The sequence below is a fragment of the Odocoileus virginianus genome, chromosome 20 (genome assembly GCF_023699985.2).
Source record: "Odocoileus virginianus isolate 20LAN1187 ecotype Illinois chromosome 20, Ovbor_1.2, whole genome shotgun sequence".
NCBI lineage: Eukaryota > Metazoa > Chordata > Mammalia > Artiodactyla > Cervidae > Odocoileus > Odocoileus virginianus.
In genome coordinates this window covers 35,485,698-35,502,837 of record NC_069693.1, presented here as the reverse complement: position 1 = coordinate 35,502,837, position 17,140 = coordinate 35,485,698, and the positions used below count along the sequence as shown (strand labels likewise).

Sequence of the window (17,140 nt, the reverse complement as noted above, 5' to 3'; positions counted from 1 at the left end):
GGCCAGTTGCTATCTCTGCGATCAGATGGTGGGCAGGTCAGCAATGAGCACGTGCTCTGCCTCCCACCCTGACCAGGGACCTTGCTGACCAGCTGTGGGCGGTTTGGGCCAACCTCCCCGTCTCCTCCCTGCTGTGGGCCCAGCCTATAAAGCCACCCTGCATGTCCCCACCGATCCTGGCCCCCTCCCCTGACACCCAGAGCCCACGATGGCAGAGCTGCCAGTGTCGGAGACGCCCAGGGACCCCACTCTGTGCAGTGGGCGCTTCACCATCAGCACGTTGCTGGGGGGCGAAGAACCCCCCCCACCGGCCGCCTATGACAGCATCCACCCCAGCCACCTGACGCACGGCAACACCTTCTACAATCGCACCTTTGGCTACAACACTATTGATGTGGTGCCCGCCTACGAGCACTATGCCAACAGCGCCCTGCCTGGCGAGCCCCGAAAGGTCCGGCCCACGCTGGCCGACCTGCACTCCTTCCTCAAGGTAAACACCATCCCAGAAGAGCAGACCTTCCTGCTGTGTGACCTCCACCAGTTGCCTAACATCTCTGAGCCTCAGCTCTGTCATCTGTGTTGTGGGGACACAGAGGGGTCCTCCTCATGGGCTGAGAGGCCCATGTGAAGTGTGGGCATGGGAGCTGTAAACCTCTGGGCACATGGTGTAATGTTTATTGCCCAGTCTGGCAACCCTGTCAAGCAATCTAGGGTTTCCCAATGAAGTAATGAGTTCCCAGTAGTTTAGAGAGGTTTCACACACCTAAAGGAGATGAGGAAAGAAGGGTAGGGAAGGTCTGCAGCAGAGAGGGGGCTTACTAGGTTTGCGCCTTGGAGGCTGAATGGTGGAGGATGGAGAGCTAGGGGAGCTGGATTGTCCTGACCCCGGCCTGCCTGACCCATGGTCTCTGGGCTCCCAGCAGGAAGGCAGCCACCTGCATGCCCTCGCCTTTGACAGCCGGCCCAGCCATGAGATGACTGATGGGCTGGTGGAGGATGAGGCAGGTACCAATGGCGAGAAGAACCCTGAGGAGCCTGTGCGCTTTGGCTGGGTCAAAGGGGTGATGGTGAGTGGATGGGATGTCCAGGGATGGGGGTTGGGGAGACAGAGCTCTGTGCAGGCTCAGCTCTGACTCTCAAGAGGCAGTGGTCAAGACAGACCCAAGACCCGGTTTCCCCATCTGCATAGCCATCTCAGATTTTCTCTATCTTTTTGCGTCCTGACCTCCATTTACTCCCCAGACTGAGGCCTGTCCCTGGGGTGGACCTCTGTTTGACTGTTCCACTCATCATGTGACCTGTCCATGCCTCACTTTCTTCATCTATGAAGTGATCAGCATTTAACCAATTAATAGATAAAAGGTGCATGAATCAATGCCTGCCTTGGAGTTATTGGGAGAAACTGTGTTATCCCCTAAGAGCCACAAGAGGGCAGCACCTAATACAAATCCACAGCTCCTCTCATTCTCCGCGATGAGGAGATGGTTTGCCATGTTAGGTCCCGAGACAGCAAACAGTCTAATGAACTTGACTTTGAAAGACTTTATGGGACTTTACAGAGGGGGTCACATGAGGGTTAGGAGAAAGCTTTAGTCCCACTCTGGGAGGCAGGAGGCCTAGGTTCTGACCTTAACTCTTTCAACTCCCTGCGGGCTGTGCCTTTCTCCATCTGAATGGTCACCCCTCCCTCTGATCCAGCGTCTGGATCTCCTTCCCTCCCTTGGTGCCCACAGCCCGGTGTGGGCCCCATTCAGTACCTCAGCACATATGGAGGCCTTCTCCATCTCTTGGGCCTAAAATTTTGGGTCACTCTGTCATACACTCAAAACTAATATAATATTGTAAATCAACTATACCTCAATTTTTTTTTATTAAATTAAATCATTTTAAAGACTAAAAGAAAAGAGAAATCTCCAGGACTTGTAACTGCCACCCGTCCCACTCCAAAGACCACCACATCCCTCCCACGTGGGAATTCCAGCCTCAGCTGTGGTCTCCAGTTTGGCTTTAAATTTGGAAGCTGAAGTCACAGCAACCTAAGCCCTGACTTCTGCTTGTATGTGGGGCATCAGCTCAGCTGGCATTTGCTGAATTCTCCCTAAATGCCAGGTTGTGGGCCAACAGTTGGCCACTGGGCCATGACTGGGGCCGGCAGACACAGTACCCTGTGCTTGGAGTGGGGTGAGAGGTGATAGACTTGAAGCCCACCTTCAGGCCTCGATGGAAGGAAGGCAGGAGAGTGGTGGGACAGGTGAGTCTCTGAGTACCCCTCCCCTCCCTGCCCCGTAGAACCAGAGAGGCACTGAAGTGGGCACCCGCTCAAGTGGGTGAAGCAAAGAAAGCCCAGGTGTTCCCTAGGTGCTCGATGCCGTGCCATGACTGGGGACAGGGATGTATGTGTTTGATCTTGGGGTACCCAGCCCCCAGGTGGCCTCTGACGCCCCTCTCCTCCCAGATCCGCTGCATGCTCAATATCTGGGGTGTGATTCTCTACCTGCGGCTCCCCTGGATTACCGCCCAGGCGGGCATTGGTGAGTGCTGCCTCTGGGGTGCGGGGGAAGGGGCCCGGTCCTCCCAGTCTTGAACTCGGGTTATGGAGCCACGGGGCCCTGCAGTGACGGAGGTCAGGGCAGTGTGGTCCAGGAGCACTGCATGTGGGGTCAGCAGGCCTGGGGGCTCTGCCTGGCTCAGTTTGCCCTCAGGAAGTCAAGCTCTGGGGGCCAAATTCCTCCCACACAGTTTCTGGGTTAGGATCTCTCACTGAGGAAAGAGCAGCTGCTGGTTCTGTAGCATGCTGTGTGACCTTGGACAAGACTTCAACCTCTTTGAGCCTTAGTTTCCTCATTAGCAAAACGTGGCAATAACTGTTCCTCTGATGTGCATAAAACAGCAGAGAGTTTGGCACCCAGCGGTGCTCAGCAAGAGGTAACTATTACTTTATTTTTTATTATTAAAAAAAAATACCTCCCCGTGCATATGTAAAGATCCTTTACATGTTGGCTTATCAGCTCCCTGGCTCTTCAGAGTATACCATGAGGTAGACAGAGACCCATTTTTCAGAAGAGAACAGAGAGAAGGACAGTGACTTAAGTCCCACGGTGAATCAGTTGGCTGACTCGGGTTTCTCATTCTGGAAATGCTCTGACTGCGTTTTGGGGCGATCACCCCCCCACACCCCTACAGTCCTGACCTGGATCATCATCCTGCTCTCGGTCACCGTGACCTCCATCACGGGCCTCTCCATCTCTGCCATCTCCACCAACGGCAAGGTCAAGTCAGGTGGGCCCCACCCCAGCCCCCAGATCCTCCTCTGGTAGGACCCTGTGGCTTCTCCCTGGGGGCAGATCTCTCATCCACTCCCTACCCTCCACCCCAAGCCCAAACAGGGAATGTTTCTTCTGGTTGCAGATGGAGGCTTTGGGCAGTCTCTCCACACCCACGGGGTGGCCTTGGGTCTCTCCTCCCCCATGGACCACTGGGTCCCATGCTCACCTCCCCCAAGCCTCAGCTCTGCCCGCCCCAAGGCCACCCCAGCCAGCCAGGTCCTCTCGTGTCATGGCTCCTGGCTCTGTCCCCTACAGGTGGCACCTACTTCCTCATCTCCCGGAGTCTCGGCCCAGAGCTCGGCGGCTCCATCGGCCTCATTTTTGCTTTCGCCAACGCCGTGGGCGTGGCCATGCACACTGTGGGCTTCGCAGAGACTGTGCGGGACCTGCTCCAGGTGAGGCCGGGGCTGGAGCCTGGGCAGAGGGAGCCCGGGTGGCCTGCTGCCTCCGCCCCCACCCCATCTGTGCCAGGCCTTCCTGCCCCTCTCTCTGCCCAGCCTTCCCATCAGGGACCAAAGCCACAGTCTGACCACTGTGGGTGACTATGATGATCTCAGCAAATAAAGACTATTCCCAGAAACCACCTTCTAGGGTGCGTGTTGCCTTTAGGGCCAAATTGTCCAGGCCCATGCAGTATTTGCTACGGAGGACCTGTTGGCAGGGAAGGGGGTTGAGTGTGTGTGTTCCCGTGAGCAGACACCCATAAATGAGGTAACTCAAGGTGGAGGAGCCTGGAGGGGTGGGCTGTGCAGAGATAGCACACAGCCTGGCCTGTCCCCTCCTCCAGGAGTATGGCTCGCCCATCGTGGACCCCACCAATGACATCCGCATCATCGGCGTGGTCACCGTCACTGTTCTGCTGGCCATCTCCCTTGCTGGCATGGAGTGGGAGTCCAAGGTGAGGGCAGGAGGTTGGGGAGGGGACTGGGCAAGGTCAAGTGCAGAAGCCTGAGTCCTGGGACCTGCTCCTGATTCCGCCTCTTGTGTGTATCAGCTGGGTCTTGAGCTCTGCTGCTGTGACAGAGACCCCAAGGAACGGGGCCTCAGGCCAGAGTCTTTTGTTTCTCTCTCGTGTGTGTGGCCCCAGGGTGGGGGTGTGGGGGGCAGGTACCCAGGCTCCTTCCGTCCTGTGGCCTCTCCATCCCTGGGGTGTGGCCTTCATCTACCTGGCCCATGATGGCCCCCACTTTCATGTCCGCAGCCCAGTCAGCAGCCATTTCCTCCTCCAAGGGCTCTTTGCATCCCAGGGATGGAATCTTGTGTCTCCTGCATTGGCAGGCAGATTTTTCACCACTGCACCGCCAGGGAAGCCCCAGGAAGGGAAAAGGGGGTGAGAAGGAGAAAATCCCTGTCCCCTTTTACTTTTCCGGCCCAGCCTGGCAGTTATACATATTCCTTCTGCTTATATCCCATTGGCCAGAATGCGATCCGTAGCCACACCGTACTGCAAGGGGGCCTAGGGAAATGTGGGCATCATCTGAACCTGTGCCCAGCCTCAGATCAGAGGTTCAGCAAGAAACGAGGGAAGAGAGGTCGGGCCTCAGTGGCAGGCTTGGCGAGCACAGCCCTGTATCCCTTCCTCACCTTCCCCCTCTGACCTCCAGCTCCATGTCTCCTCCCAGTTCCTTGAAGGCAGCAAGCTAATGCTCTGGTCTCGCTGCTGCCCCCTTATCCTCCTCAAAAAAAAACCTGAAGACATCTTCCCAGGCCACGCTGCTAAAGGAGCCCCAACCCGGCCCCCGTGACACCCCCATTCATTCTCTGATTCATCTTCCTTATTTATCTGCAAGACAGGAGCTTGGCTGTATCGCCAGCTCCTAGAACAGAGCCTGCGGCATAATAGGTGTTGACTGAACGAATGAATGAGAGTGAGGGACCTAGGAAGCTCTTCCCCACTGGGGCTCCCTGAGCGGGCAGGGCCAGCCTGTCTGACCTCCAGGCTCCTTTCCTCCCAGGCCCAGGTGCTCTTCTTCCTCGTCATCATGGTCTCGTTTGCCAACTACCTGGTGGGGACGCTGATCCCCCCATCTGAGGAGAAGGCCTCCAAAGGCTTCTTCAGCTACCGAGGTACGTGTAGGTTGGGGCCCCTGCCTGTGGCTCCGGAGACAGAGAGGGTCTGCCCCCCCAGTGTGGCCCATTCTGAGGGCGCTGTTACCTAACCAAATTAGTGTCCACTTGCCTGAGTGCAGTAAACCCCGTCTACTGACGCCAGGCTGTGGTGATGGAAAGGGCACTGTTCATTGCAGTGCACCAAGCAAAGAGTTCAGGGCAGCTAATGCTTAAAAGACCCAACCTCCCTGAAGGTTTTCAGGGCAAGATTTATAAAGACAGGGAGAGGGAGGGGGCTGTCGGTGTGTAATCAGCTCGAGGACCTTCTCCTGATTGGCTGGTGGTGAGGTGGATCAGGAGTCAGCATCATCAACCTTCTGGTTCCAGCTGGTCTGGGGTCTACATACTTGTGGGCAGCACACAGTTAACTTCTCCCACCTGGTGGGGGTGTCAGTGGCTGCAAAACAGTTGAAAGGATTTGGCTCAGAGTATTATCTACATCCCTTGTGGCAAAAGAGGAGGTGCTCTGTTTAGTGGCTGAATTTTGTCTTGCTTGACTGGTTTCCTTTCTCTCTGCATCTTCTCACTTCTCTGATTAAATTTCTTCTTTGACTAAGGTTTTTTCCCTACCAGACAAAAGGCAGGCAGAGGACAAGGGCAGGGGTCTATACTGGGAAGGCCTCGTAGGATCCTGCTCACTTATATGGGGAGGCATGAGCTGCCATGGGAGCCCCCTGCCTGCCTGGCTGGGCCCAGCAAGGGGTGCCAGACCTCCCAGGAGGTCCTGACTCAGGCCTCATTTTTCCAGCGGACATTTTTGTCCAAAACTTGGTGCCTGAATGGAGAGGCATGGATGGCAGCTTCTTCGGGATGTTTTCCATCTTCTTCCCCTCGGCCACAGGTATCCTGGCAGGAGCCAACATCTCTGGGGACCTCAAGGTGAGCAGGGTGCCCATCCCTCCCACTTCCTGGTCCTTCCTCCCAGGATGTCCTACTGGGCACCGGGCTGGGCATTGAGCCCCCAGGGCCAGAGCTTTTAAACTTCAGCTCAACTCAGTCCAGACCAGTCTAAACCCGTCCCGTTCAGCCCATTGAATTCCAAAGATGTTTACTGGCACCACCGCACACTAGGCCTTGAAGGCCACCCCCAAATGGGCTGGTCTCCTCCGTCGATCCTGGCACTCCCAGCCTAAGGGGAAGACTGAGCCAGCTTGACCTTCCAACACTCAGACGGGATCAGGCATGTCTTTCCCAGGCCCTCCACCATCCTGATGGGGCAGGCTCCTTGTCTTGGCCTGGGAGGCCCCAGCCCCACAGGAACTTTTGCTGTTCCCATGAGCCCCACCCAGCCCTCAGGGTCTACTGCTTCGCCCAGTTCCCCTGTCCCTCCTCCCCACCACTGCCCCTACTGTGCTCTCCGCCTGGGGCTCCTCCTCTTCATTTCTTCACCTTGCAAAGATCTGTCCCTCCTGCAGATTCACACCTCCATCCTGACACCTCTCCCCACTCAGCTGTCAGCATCACGGTTCCCCTAGGATAGGGGTGTCAGGCCACTAACGTCTCTGTCCCCCGCATCTGGAGAGCTGGGGGCTCACCCTGTGTCCGCATTCCCAGCTTCGCGTCTGACACGCACTAGGTGTCCGGTGCCTGTCTGTCGAGTGGACGGTGGTGGGATGTGGCAAACGGGAAGTGTAAGAGCAGAAGGCAAGTGTGTAATAAAGTGGGGAAGCCGTGCAGGCTGAGGTGGCAGGAGCTCCTGCAACACTTCTGGGTGGAGGTGGAGCTAGTGCCGGCGGAGTCCTCTCCAGCAGGGGTTAACCAAGGAGCTGGTACACACGTGGGGATGAACCGAGAGGAGCCTGGCTCTGTGCCGGGAACCTTCACCCTCCGCCTCCAGTTCTGCTTGAAAGTGCTCCCTGATCACGTTCTTGAATGAATTAAGAATCGTGCGTTGGAGGCATTCTCAAACACAGCCTGGCTCTGGAATTCAGAGGGAGGCTGTCTTTGCCAGTTCCCCTCCCTTCTCTGGGCAGCGGCCAGCAGGGGCTTGGTCTGCCTGTCCTGAGGTCCTGGCAGAGCTCAGGCCTGGGCTCAGGTGGCCTGGTTCCCCCTCCCAGCCCCGTCGTAGAAAATCATAGCCTGGGGATTTATCTAGACGCTTCATCAAGCTTCTTAGATTACTGACCAGCCCAGTGTGCAGGCGTCAGGGCCCAGCAGCTGTTCCAGAGCTGGGGGTGGAGAGGTGACTTCTTCGAGTCCTAAAGGGGCCCCTTCCTCCTGGCTCTGGCTCCTTGCCCATTCCGTGGGACAGCACGTCCTTAGCAAAGAGTAGTCCTGTTCGTGGAGGCTGTATGCAAGTCCCTTAAAACCTCTCTGGGCCTCAGCTTCCCCAGCTGTAAAATGGGACTCACGCAGCCGTGTATTCACAGGGCAGGAAGGGTTCAGCGTGCTGATTTACATAAGCTGCTAGCACGGTGCCCAGCCCAGAAGAGATGCCAAGGGCTAGTAGTGAAGGTCAGTGTCATTTTGTGGCCGGCACAATGCCTCCTTCTTTTTTTTTAAATTAACTTATTTATTTGACTGTGCCAGGCCTTAGTTGAGGCATGTGGGATCTAGATTCCTGACCAAGGATCAATCCTAGGCTCCCTGCATTAGGAGTTTGGAGTCTTAGCCACTGGACCACCAGGGAAGTCCCGGTGCCTCCTTCTTTACAAATAATATCCTTGGTGCCACCATAGTCTTCTACCATCACTGTCCCCCCATTACAGAGGAGCAGACCCAGTTCTGAGAGGGTCGGGGGCTTGCCCAGGGCCCCGCACATAGGGGTCAGGGGAGCTGGAATGCCAAGTTTCTAGAATACCGAAGGCTCAACTTCATTACAACTTCATCACTCAACCAGTATTTTTTGAGCACCTGCTTTGATGCCAGGGTCTTGTCGACAGTAAGCAAGCAGCAGTAAATAAAAAACACAGATTCCTACCCTCATGGAGCTCACGTGCCTCATGGGAGAGACAATCGGCAAACAAATAAGTAAAACGTGTAGTTTGCCTGATGGTGGCTGAGTGATGAGGAGAGAAATCAGGCAGAGAAGCAGGGAGGGAATCCCTAGGACGGCGGTGGGGCTAAGGTGGCCAGAGACCCCTGAGAAGGTGACATGTGAGCCGAGCCCTAAAGTGGTGATGACAAAGTTGTCATTGTCTCCATTCACCCCGTACGCCCCCCAACCCTTTAGTGCTTACAGAGCAGTCTCATGACCACAGTCTCAGGGAGGTTTCCTTTTCACAACCACCCTGTGCTAAGGCCAAGGAAAGCATTATTATGAAGTCACTTTTCTGATGGGGAGATGGGGACCAAGACGAGGGACTTCGTAGTGACTGCCGTGGGATCTGTGCCAGGCTGGGTGACCACACAGCTCACACCTAACCACTCACATTGGTGAGCTTGCTTGTGCCCTTGCTAATGTGCCAGCCTACTCTCTCATTTCACAGGTGAGGAGGGAGGGCTGCTGAGGCTCAGAGAGGGTAAGGGACTGGTCTCAAGGCACACAGCCAGCGAGAGCTTGGCAGGATGTGGACCCAGATATTCCTGATCTGTGAGCTGGGCTCTGAGATTTCAGACCAAGACGTGAGGGCGGGGTGGAGGCCTAGGGTATTCACATCCCGTGGCTGCTATAATGCATTACCACCCACTTAGAGACTGACGACAGTGGAAATTTATTCTCACACAGTTCTAGGAGCCAGAAGTCCAAACAACGGTGTCTGTAGAGTCTGTGCTCCTCTGAAGGCTCTAGGCAAGAATCCTTCCCTGCTTCTTCCACCTTCTTTTGTCGTTCAGTCATTCAGTTGTGTCTGACTCTCTTTGACCCTGTGGACGGCAGCACACGAAGCTTCCCTGTTCTTCACCATCTCCCGGACTTTGCTCAAACTCATGTCCATTGAGTCCGTGATACCATCCAACTATCTTGTCCCCTGTTGTCCCCTTCTCCTGCCTTCAATCTTTCCCAGTTTCTGGAGGCTTCCAACAATCCCGGGGGTTGCTTGACTTATAGCTGCCTCCCTCCACTTCGGCCTCTGTCCTCACATGGCCTTCTTTCCTCTGCATGTCTCTCCTCCTCCTACAAGGACCCAGTCATTGGACGCAGGACCCACCTCATTCCATATGACCTCATCTTAACTAATTGCATTTGCAAAGATTCTATTTCCAAATAAGGCCCTGTTCTAAGGTTCTAGATAAACGTGAATTTTTGGAGACACTATTCATCCCATCACAGGTGAGATGGGCCGTTGACCTGGTCTGTTGGCCTTGGGCCCAGGGACCCCGTGTGCTTGACCTAGCGAGCCCTCCTGGTTCTCAGGGCAGGGCTGGCTGGACCACGGCTGAAGAGCAGAGACCTCAGAAATAGGATGCTCCAGAGACGCCAGCCTCCCTCAGCTCGGCACCTGTACTCTCTCTTCTCTCTGCCCTGCATCTCCTTCCTCCCCACCCAGCGCCTTCAGAGTCACCTCAGTCGTCCCCTCCACCATGAGGCCTTCCGGGGTTCTGGCAGTGTCTCCCCCGCCTTGCCCCCCAGCACACCGCGGTCCTCCCTGTGGTGGGCACACCATCTGCCCTGTGTGGGCAGGATCCCACCTGTACCTCCTCCCTTGGGCCAGGCCTCAGGCCTCCTCATCACAGAGTGACCATGGCTTCCATCTCAGGCCGCCCAGTGTTTGAGGCAGAGAGCCGGACCATGGCCAGCTTTGTTTTGACTTGTCCATGAACTTGAACAGTGTCTCAGTCCCTCCAAGTTCTGTCACCTCTGATGCTTTCTGCATCTGCCAGCTGAGTGGCGAGCAGAATGGCCCAGGGAAGGCAGGCAGGTTTACCAGTTGACTTCCCATGGCTGACGTGGCCTTCCCCTCCAGGCTGGGGCCCATACCTGGACCAGAAACTTACTGTAAAACCCCCAGCCTATATCCCTCCACCCAGGACCAGTGACCCCTGGGGGCGGGTCTGAGGCTGTGGACCTCGACATGTCAGGGCTGAGCTGCTTAAGGCTCTGCGAACTGGGCCCTCCTCCTGGCTCCCTGGCCTCAGTTTCCCTACCAGCCACCTCTCAGGAAGCTATGCTTGAAGAAGCGCCCGGAAGAGTGAAGCACATGATGTGGCTGTGAAGGTCTGCTGTTACTGCCAGGAAAGCCCCAGCAGAGTTCTTTGTCCGAGAGGAAGCAGGGAGTTGGGGACTGGTCTATATATTCCTGGCTGTGTGATCAAATCGCTTGATGCGTAATGGGGATTACATGCTGCAAACGCAACTGATGAGCTGGGCCCTGGTCTAGGAGCTTGACAAGTTTGGATTTGTTTCACCAGCATCCCTGTGAGGCTGGAGGGCCCGAGGGGTGGGAGGACAGGCACGCTGCCCGGTGATCACCTGAATCTGACTGCAGGCGGGATGACTCAGGGGGCTTCCCAGGTGGCTCAGTCATAAAAATCTGCCTGCCAGTGAGGAGATGAGGGAACCACGAGCTCAATCCCTGGCTCAGAAAGATCCCCTGGAGAAGGAAATGGCAACCCACTCCAGTATTCTTGCCTGGAGAATCCCATGGACAAAGGAGCCGTAGTCCATGGGGTCGCACAGAGTCAGAGCTGAGCACTCACGCAGGCATGCAGGCTGATTCAGGAGCCCTCCACCTTGCTGCCCCCAGAGCAAGCACTGGCCAGGTGCCCTCAGGGACCAGAGGAACTGCTAGGGGCTCCTCTCCCTGCCTCCGGCTCCCTGGGTGTGGTCTCAGCCACCACCTTCATTCTGTCCTGTCCCCCTCTGTGGATGCTCAGTCTCTAGGTGCCCCTGGGAAGGGGCTCTGAAGGGCCAAGGTCAGGGGTGGCTGCCCCACCCTCAGCCCGACAAGGGCAGAGCCTGGGAGGGGCTACCTGACCCCCACCCCCTCCCTCCTCCAGGACCCTGCCGTAGCCATCCCCAAGGGCACGCTCATGGCCATTTTCTGGACCACCGTCTCCTACCTGGCCATCTCGGCCACCATCGGTAAGCCTCCGGCCCAGAGCACTGGAGGGGTCCCAGGGTGCAGTCGGCTCTCTAACAGGGAGGGCTGGGCCGGGAGGACATGGCACCACCAGGACGTGGAGCCGTGAATTTTATTGGGTGGGGCACCGTGGTGGCAACCAGAACATCTATGTTGGGAGGTAGTTTGTAGTGGAGATGGGGGGGGAGTCAGACGAGGTTCCTCTGATCCTTCCAAACCTCAGGTTACAGATGCAAGCATGTAAAATCCTGTAGGAAAATCAAGCTCCAACTCTAGGAATGATAATAAAAACAGTGATGCTGAGGACAAAGAAGATGATTCTAGCAACTGACTTATTATTACGGGCTCAGTACCTTACATGCCTTATTACATTTAATCCAGGCACTGGTCATTTCTGCCTTTTGATGGAGGAGAAAGCAAGGGCTCAGAGAGGTCAAGTGACCTGCCCAAGGTCACACAGCCTGAGTGGTAGAGGAGGGCTTTGGACCCAGGTCTGGGCTGCTGACACTCGCCTCTCACTGAGACCCTCACACACACTCCTGCTCTCAGTAACCCCCTTGTGAGGTGAGCTGCTCACAGATAGATGGCCAAGGGACATGGCCCAGTCATGGCCACTCACGGCCTGAGAGTCAGGTCTCCATTATAAGGAGGACACTATGACCTTGGGTCACTTAGGCTCCCTCTGCCTCTATAGAATGGCAACAGCAACAAAAATAATAGAAATACCTGCTTCCCAGGAGTGTTTAACGTGCTTAACACAGGGCCTGGCACGTCCAAAGTGCTCTTGCATAGAGCTAAAATGATTATCATCATTATTATTACAAAGCAAAGGAAGAACTGGCCCAGCAGCGGCATCTCGCCCTCTGCAGACGTGACCAGCATTTTCCGGGTGGGAGGGGAGGAGGGAGGAGAGGAGGGAGGAGGGGAGGGAGGAGGGGAGGGAGCCCACCCCACGCCCTCCTTCCTCCCCAGGCTCCTGTGTGGTTCGAGATGCCTCCGGGGGGCTAAATGACACGGTGACCCCCGGCTCAGGCACGTGCGAGGGGCTGGCCTGTGGCTACGGCTGGAACTTCACCGAGTGCAGCCAGCGCCACAGCTGCCGCTACGGCCTCATCAACTACTACCAGGCACGTGCGGCCCCGCCAGCGGCCGGGAGGGCCGGGTGGAGGCTGGGATGGGCTGGAGAAGGCAAGGTTGGGGGGATGGTCCCCGGTTTGGGGAAAGAGCTTCAGACTGGGGCTCCAGGCCCAGTTCCTGACCCAGCAGGCACTGGGTCACCAGCGAGGGTTGCAGGTTCAGGTAGACGCTTCCAGACCAAGTCCCTGCTTGCCGTGGGGACTGGGGTGACCCCGGTGGGGGCTCTGGGCCCAGCCCCTCACCTCGGCGGCCCGAACCCCATGTCCCTGCAGACTATGAGCATGGTATCAGGCTTCGCGCCCCTGATCACAGCCGGCATCTTTGGGGCCACCCTCTCCTCTGCCCTGGCCTGTCTCGTCTCTGCCGCCAAAGTCTTCCAGGTGAGGCCGCAGGAGTGGGCGGGAGGGTCTGGGAGGCCAGGTGACCTCCAGAGGCTGGAGGAGTCGTGTGACCTGGTGTCTAGATGGGAGGGAAAGGAGCTGGGAAAGCGAAGGCCTGCAGGAAGCAGCCCCCTCGCCACGCTGAGCTTTGAAGAGCACCCACCTTTCCCACCCCGCACCCTTCCTGCACTGGCGCCCCGTCTGCAGCCCACACTCCCAGTCTCCCTCCGATGTGATCAGCCCCCTTTCCGTCTTTGTGGTGAAGTGGGGAGGGCGGGAGATCCCCCACTTTCACAGAGACAGAAGCCAGGTGGGAGATCCCCCTCTTTCACAGAGTCAGAAGCCAGGAAGTGTCCTGCCGAGGTCACGAAGAGAGCAAGCAGGGGCTGGGGAGCAGGTGGCCGCAGGGGAAGGGACTGGCAGGTCCTGGCCAGGGGGTGAGCGCGTCACCCTGTGCCCACAGTGCCTGTGCCTGGACCAGCTGTACCCGCTGATCGGCTTCTTCGGCAAAGGCTACGGCAAGAACAATGAGCCGGTGCGTGGCTACCTGCTGGCCTATGCCATCGCCGTGGCCTTCATCATCATCGGTGAGTGGCCGAGGGCACGCAGGGCTGCCACCTCTCCGGCTGGCCACAGGGCAGGGCCTGACCTGCTTTCCCTGGTTCTGCCCTCCTGTGTGCTGCTGGCACCTGGGCCCTCCCTCCCCAGGTCTGAACCAGCCCCCAGGAAACGCTGGGAACACAGGGCAAGCGACTGATTGCTCCTCGGGAGCTGGTACAAGCAGCTAGGTCACTGTCTCTGTAGGTGCAGAAGCTACACCAACCTCATTTCTCAGACCTTGAGCTACTGGGTCCCTTGGGGTCTGAGACAGGGGATGCCCTTGAAGAAAGATCCCAGTTAATCAGTTAGCTAGATTGACCTCTATCCTGGCTTTGCCATGTGCCGGCTGTGTGACCTTGCGCCCCTGATCACAGCTGGCATCCTTGGGGCCACCCTCTCCTCTGCCCTGGCCTGTCTCGTCTTCACCTCCCAGACCCTCAGTTTCTTTGTCTGCAAAATGGGAGCAACAATGAGTAGAGGGTGTGTCACTGAAGGGCAGGAAGAGACCATGTATGTACACACACACACATGCATTCGTATATGCACATACTCATGTGTGCCCACTCCCCAGTACTTTCTGATTTACTTAGCCAACAAGGCAGAACTTGCTAGGAGAGAGCGCTAGGAGAGAAGTGACTCGACCAAGCAAGGGCAGTGGCCATGAAGACCCCTGGCCCTGCTCCCAATGCAGGAATGGGGCGGGGTCAGTGACCTGTGAACCTCCCCTGACTGGGGGTCACCTTCCTGCCAGAGCTGAACCCCTGCGACTTAGGCCAGCACCGCCAACCCAGGAGACATAGCCTAATGGTCTAGCCCCACTTCCACCCGAGGGCAACTTTCCAGACTGGGTCCTACACCAGATGAAGAGGCAGGAGGGCCACACTCAGGGGGTGGAAACACCTGGTCAGGCCCGGTGTCCCTGGATGTTGCCACATGTTTCCTGCTCTCCCTGCAGTCCACCCCCTCCTCCAATTTGATGCCCTTTCATCTGGGTGGTTCTGACCTGGACCTCAGATGGAGAACAGTGATCTCAGATGCTCTTGGGCAGGTTCTTGTGCTGATTCAGTAGACTCGTGTACAGAAGACCTGGCGCATAGAGGTGCTCGTCTTGTTTGGGGATCGTGAAGAAGCAGGCCCCGAGACAAGGATTCATGTGCAGAAGTGTACTGGGGTGCCAGGGCAGGGGGCTCGTGAGACAGGGAAAGGCAGGAGTCAGTTCTTGAGCAGGTTTCCACTGTGGATGGAACTGTGATATGGTCTCAAGGTTTCAGATAACAGATGGCATGGGTCGCATTGTAAGATGTATTTCTTTTTATAATTTGTGGTTACAAAAAGGAGTGACAGTCACTGTCCTGGGTCATTCTGTCACCTGACAGAATCTACCCTCACATTGCTCTCCATCCTCCATAGAGCTGACACTTTACAGCTTACGAAACAATGGCTTGAAGATGGGCCCTTTTCACAGATGAGAAAGCTGAGACTCCCTGAGCCTCGGTGGCCCGTCTGGCATTCCCGTACCCTGAGAGGGAGGGTTCCGGGCACTCTGTGATGGAGCTGCCCAACAGACTGTCTCCCCCCTCCCTTGGGTCCCTGAAGCTGAGCTCAACACCATCGCCCCCATCATCTCCAACTTCTTCCTCTGCTCCTACGCCCTCATCAACTTCAGCTGCTTCCACGCCTCCATCACCAACTCGCCCGGTAAGCAAGGCCCTCATCTCTCCGTGGGAGGTGACACTTGTGGCTGGGGCATGGAGGTGGGGCATGGAAGACATGGGTGCCGGTGGGCAGACCAAGGTCCCCTCTCAAACTGAAGTCAATTAAAGGTAACATTTCAATAATAATAATAATAACAGCTATCCTTTAGCAGGCACTTACAATGTACACTCTACATAGATTCATACACTGTTCACAGTGTGCAGAGACCTTTCTCGTGCCTTCCTCCCCCAGATCTAAGGGAGTCAAAGGAACCTGATTCCCCAGAGAGAGAAGAAAATCACCAGTCACAGAGTGGCCGCCGGTTGCACCTGCCCAAATCCAGGGGGCGCCACTCATGACATCATAGATTTATATGTTTATTATGAATACTTTCTGGTATATGGTAACAAAGAGTCTTCCAGGAAGACTTTTCCCAACTGGCCCCAAACTGCCGATAAGCTGTCCCTGGGCCACATTTTCCCCAGGCCGTGAACCACAGTGCCTAGAGTTGTGGCATGGGGTGGCTGTCGCTAGTGGTGGCCCTGGCATGGCTGCAGGTGTAGGCCATGCAGAATCAACTCCTTCCCCTCCATCTCACCCCCTCGGCTCTGTGCGAGCCCCAGAAGCCAGCACTGTTGCTGACACTGGCTGTCCTGTGGGCGTGTTTGGCCAGAGCCGGATGCCTGCCCTTTGGTACATGGGGCCCATGCCTATTCACATAGGGGGATGCCAGCCAAGGCAGGCGTGTGGCCTTATCAGTGTTTCCAAGGCCAACCCCAGGAAGCGAGATGGGTGGGCAAAGGCTGCGACCCAGGCTCTGGGCACTGTGGGCATTGCCACCCCGACTCTGCCCAGCTGTGATAGCTCAGAGGGAGACTCCAGAGTGTTGAGCCCTGTGCCCCCCACCAGGGTGGAGACCCTCGTTCCGATACTACAGCAAGTGGGCAGCGCTGTTTGGGGCGATCATCTCCGTGGTCATCATGTTCCTGCTCACCTGGTGGGCGGCCCTCATCGCCATCGGTGTGGTCCTCTTCCTCCTGCTCTATGTGATCTACAAGAAGCCAGGTGTGTGTCTCAGGCAGCCCCGGGGGGGTGGGGAGGAGAGTTTGGCGTGCCCTTCTCGCCCTGAAGCTGCCAAGCTGGCCAGCCCGTCAGCTCAGCCAGAGGGTCTGTCTCAGACTCTGTACTCCCAAAGGCTCCCTCTGGTCCTCCAGCCTCATCCCTCCCCACGGGGTAAGGAGCCCCCGGGGAGTGTGCCCACTCAGAGCCCACACCTCTACTTCTAGACCACCCCCTGCCGGACACCCAGGACCTGGAATTGCCTGCTCAGGTCCAACCTCCTGAGAGTGGCCAGCCTGCTGGTGTGCGTACCAGACCAGGGGCTGCCTGATAGAAAGGCAGGCAGTCAGAGCCTGGATGCAGGGGCAGGGGTGTCTACACGCAAGCAGGCAAGGATCCTAGGAGACAGCCCTCTGGGGTTGAGATAAGAACTCCAGGAAAGCCTAGAACTCTCAAGTTGAACTTGGCCTTCCAGGTCATTGTGAAGGTCTGTTTGTCAAGGGAGGAGAATAGTTTGTAGAGTTCGATAGCTTCATGTATGTATGTAGCCGTATTGTAAGTGCAAAGGTTAGGAACAGAACTACAGGCTGGCTACTGCTCCCACGGGTGTTTGGTTCCTAAAGGTCAACGCTCCTTCCCTCATACTTAATGTCTGGTTTCTCCCGTGACGTCTAACCTCAGAGGTGAACTGGGGCTCCTCGGTACAGGCGGGCTCCTACAACCTGGCCCTGAGCTACTCTGTGGGTCTCAACGAGGTGGAGGACCACATCAAGAACTACCGGTGAGCACAGCCTTGGGGTGCCTGGGGTGCAGGGCTGGCCTGACCCTGCTCTGGAGATCCCCAGCCAAGCCTGACACCTGACCAGCAGACCCA

General features: G+C 56.7%; 1 protein-coding gene across 4 annotated transcripts in view; it reads left to right on the top strand.

Annotated features, from left to right (window-relative positions):
• The first annotated feature begins 208 nt into the window (after window positions 1-208).
• Window positions 209-17,140, top strand: part of SLC12A3 (solute carrier family 12 member 3) — a 38,692-nt gene continuing 21,760 nt past the window's right edge. For 2 of the 4 annotated variants that reach the window (XM_070451269.1, XM_070451267.1), the window contains exons 1-15: window positions 209-490; window positions 924-1,067; window positions 2,456-2,531; window positions 3,184-3,279; window positions 3,582-3,721; window positions 4,114-4,224; window positions 5,282-5,393; window positions 6,184-6,314; window positions 11,313-11,397; window positions 12,368-12,522; window positions 12,805-12,912; window positions 13,376-13,499; window positions 15,109-15,210; window positions 16,117-16,272; window positions 16,948-17,047. In XM_070451269.1, the coding sequence (XP_070307370.1) occupies window positions 209-490; window positions 924-1,067; window positions 2,456-2,531; window positions 3,184-3,279; window positions 3,582-3,721; window positions 4,114-4,224; window positions 5,282-5,393; window positions 6,184-6,314; window positions 11,313-11,397; window positions 12,368-12,522; window positions 12,805-12,912; window positions 13,376-13,499; window positions 15,109-15,210; window positions 16,117-16,272; window positions 16,948-17,047 (1,922 nt within the window). Of the gene's footprint in view, window positions 491-920; window positions 1,068-2,455; window positions 2,532-3,183; window positions 3,280-3,581; window positions 3,722-4,113; window positions 4,225-5,281; window positions 5,394-6,183; window positions 6,315-11,312; window positions 11,398-12,367; window positions 12,523-12,804; window positions 12,913-13,375; window positions 13,500-15,108; window positions 15,211-16,116; window positions 16,273-16,947; window positions 17,048-17,140 lie in introns of all 4 variants that reach the window. The other 2 variants (XM_070451268.1, XM_070451266.1) reach the window with 1 other exon arrangement.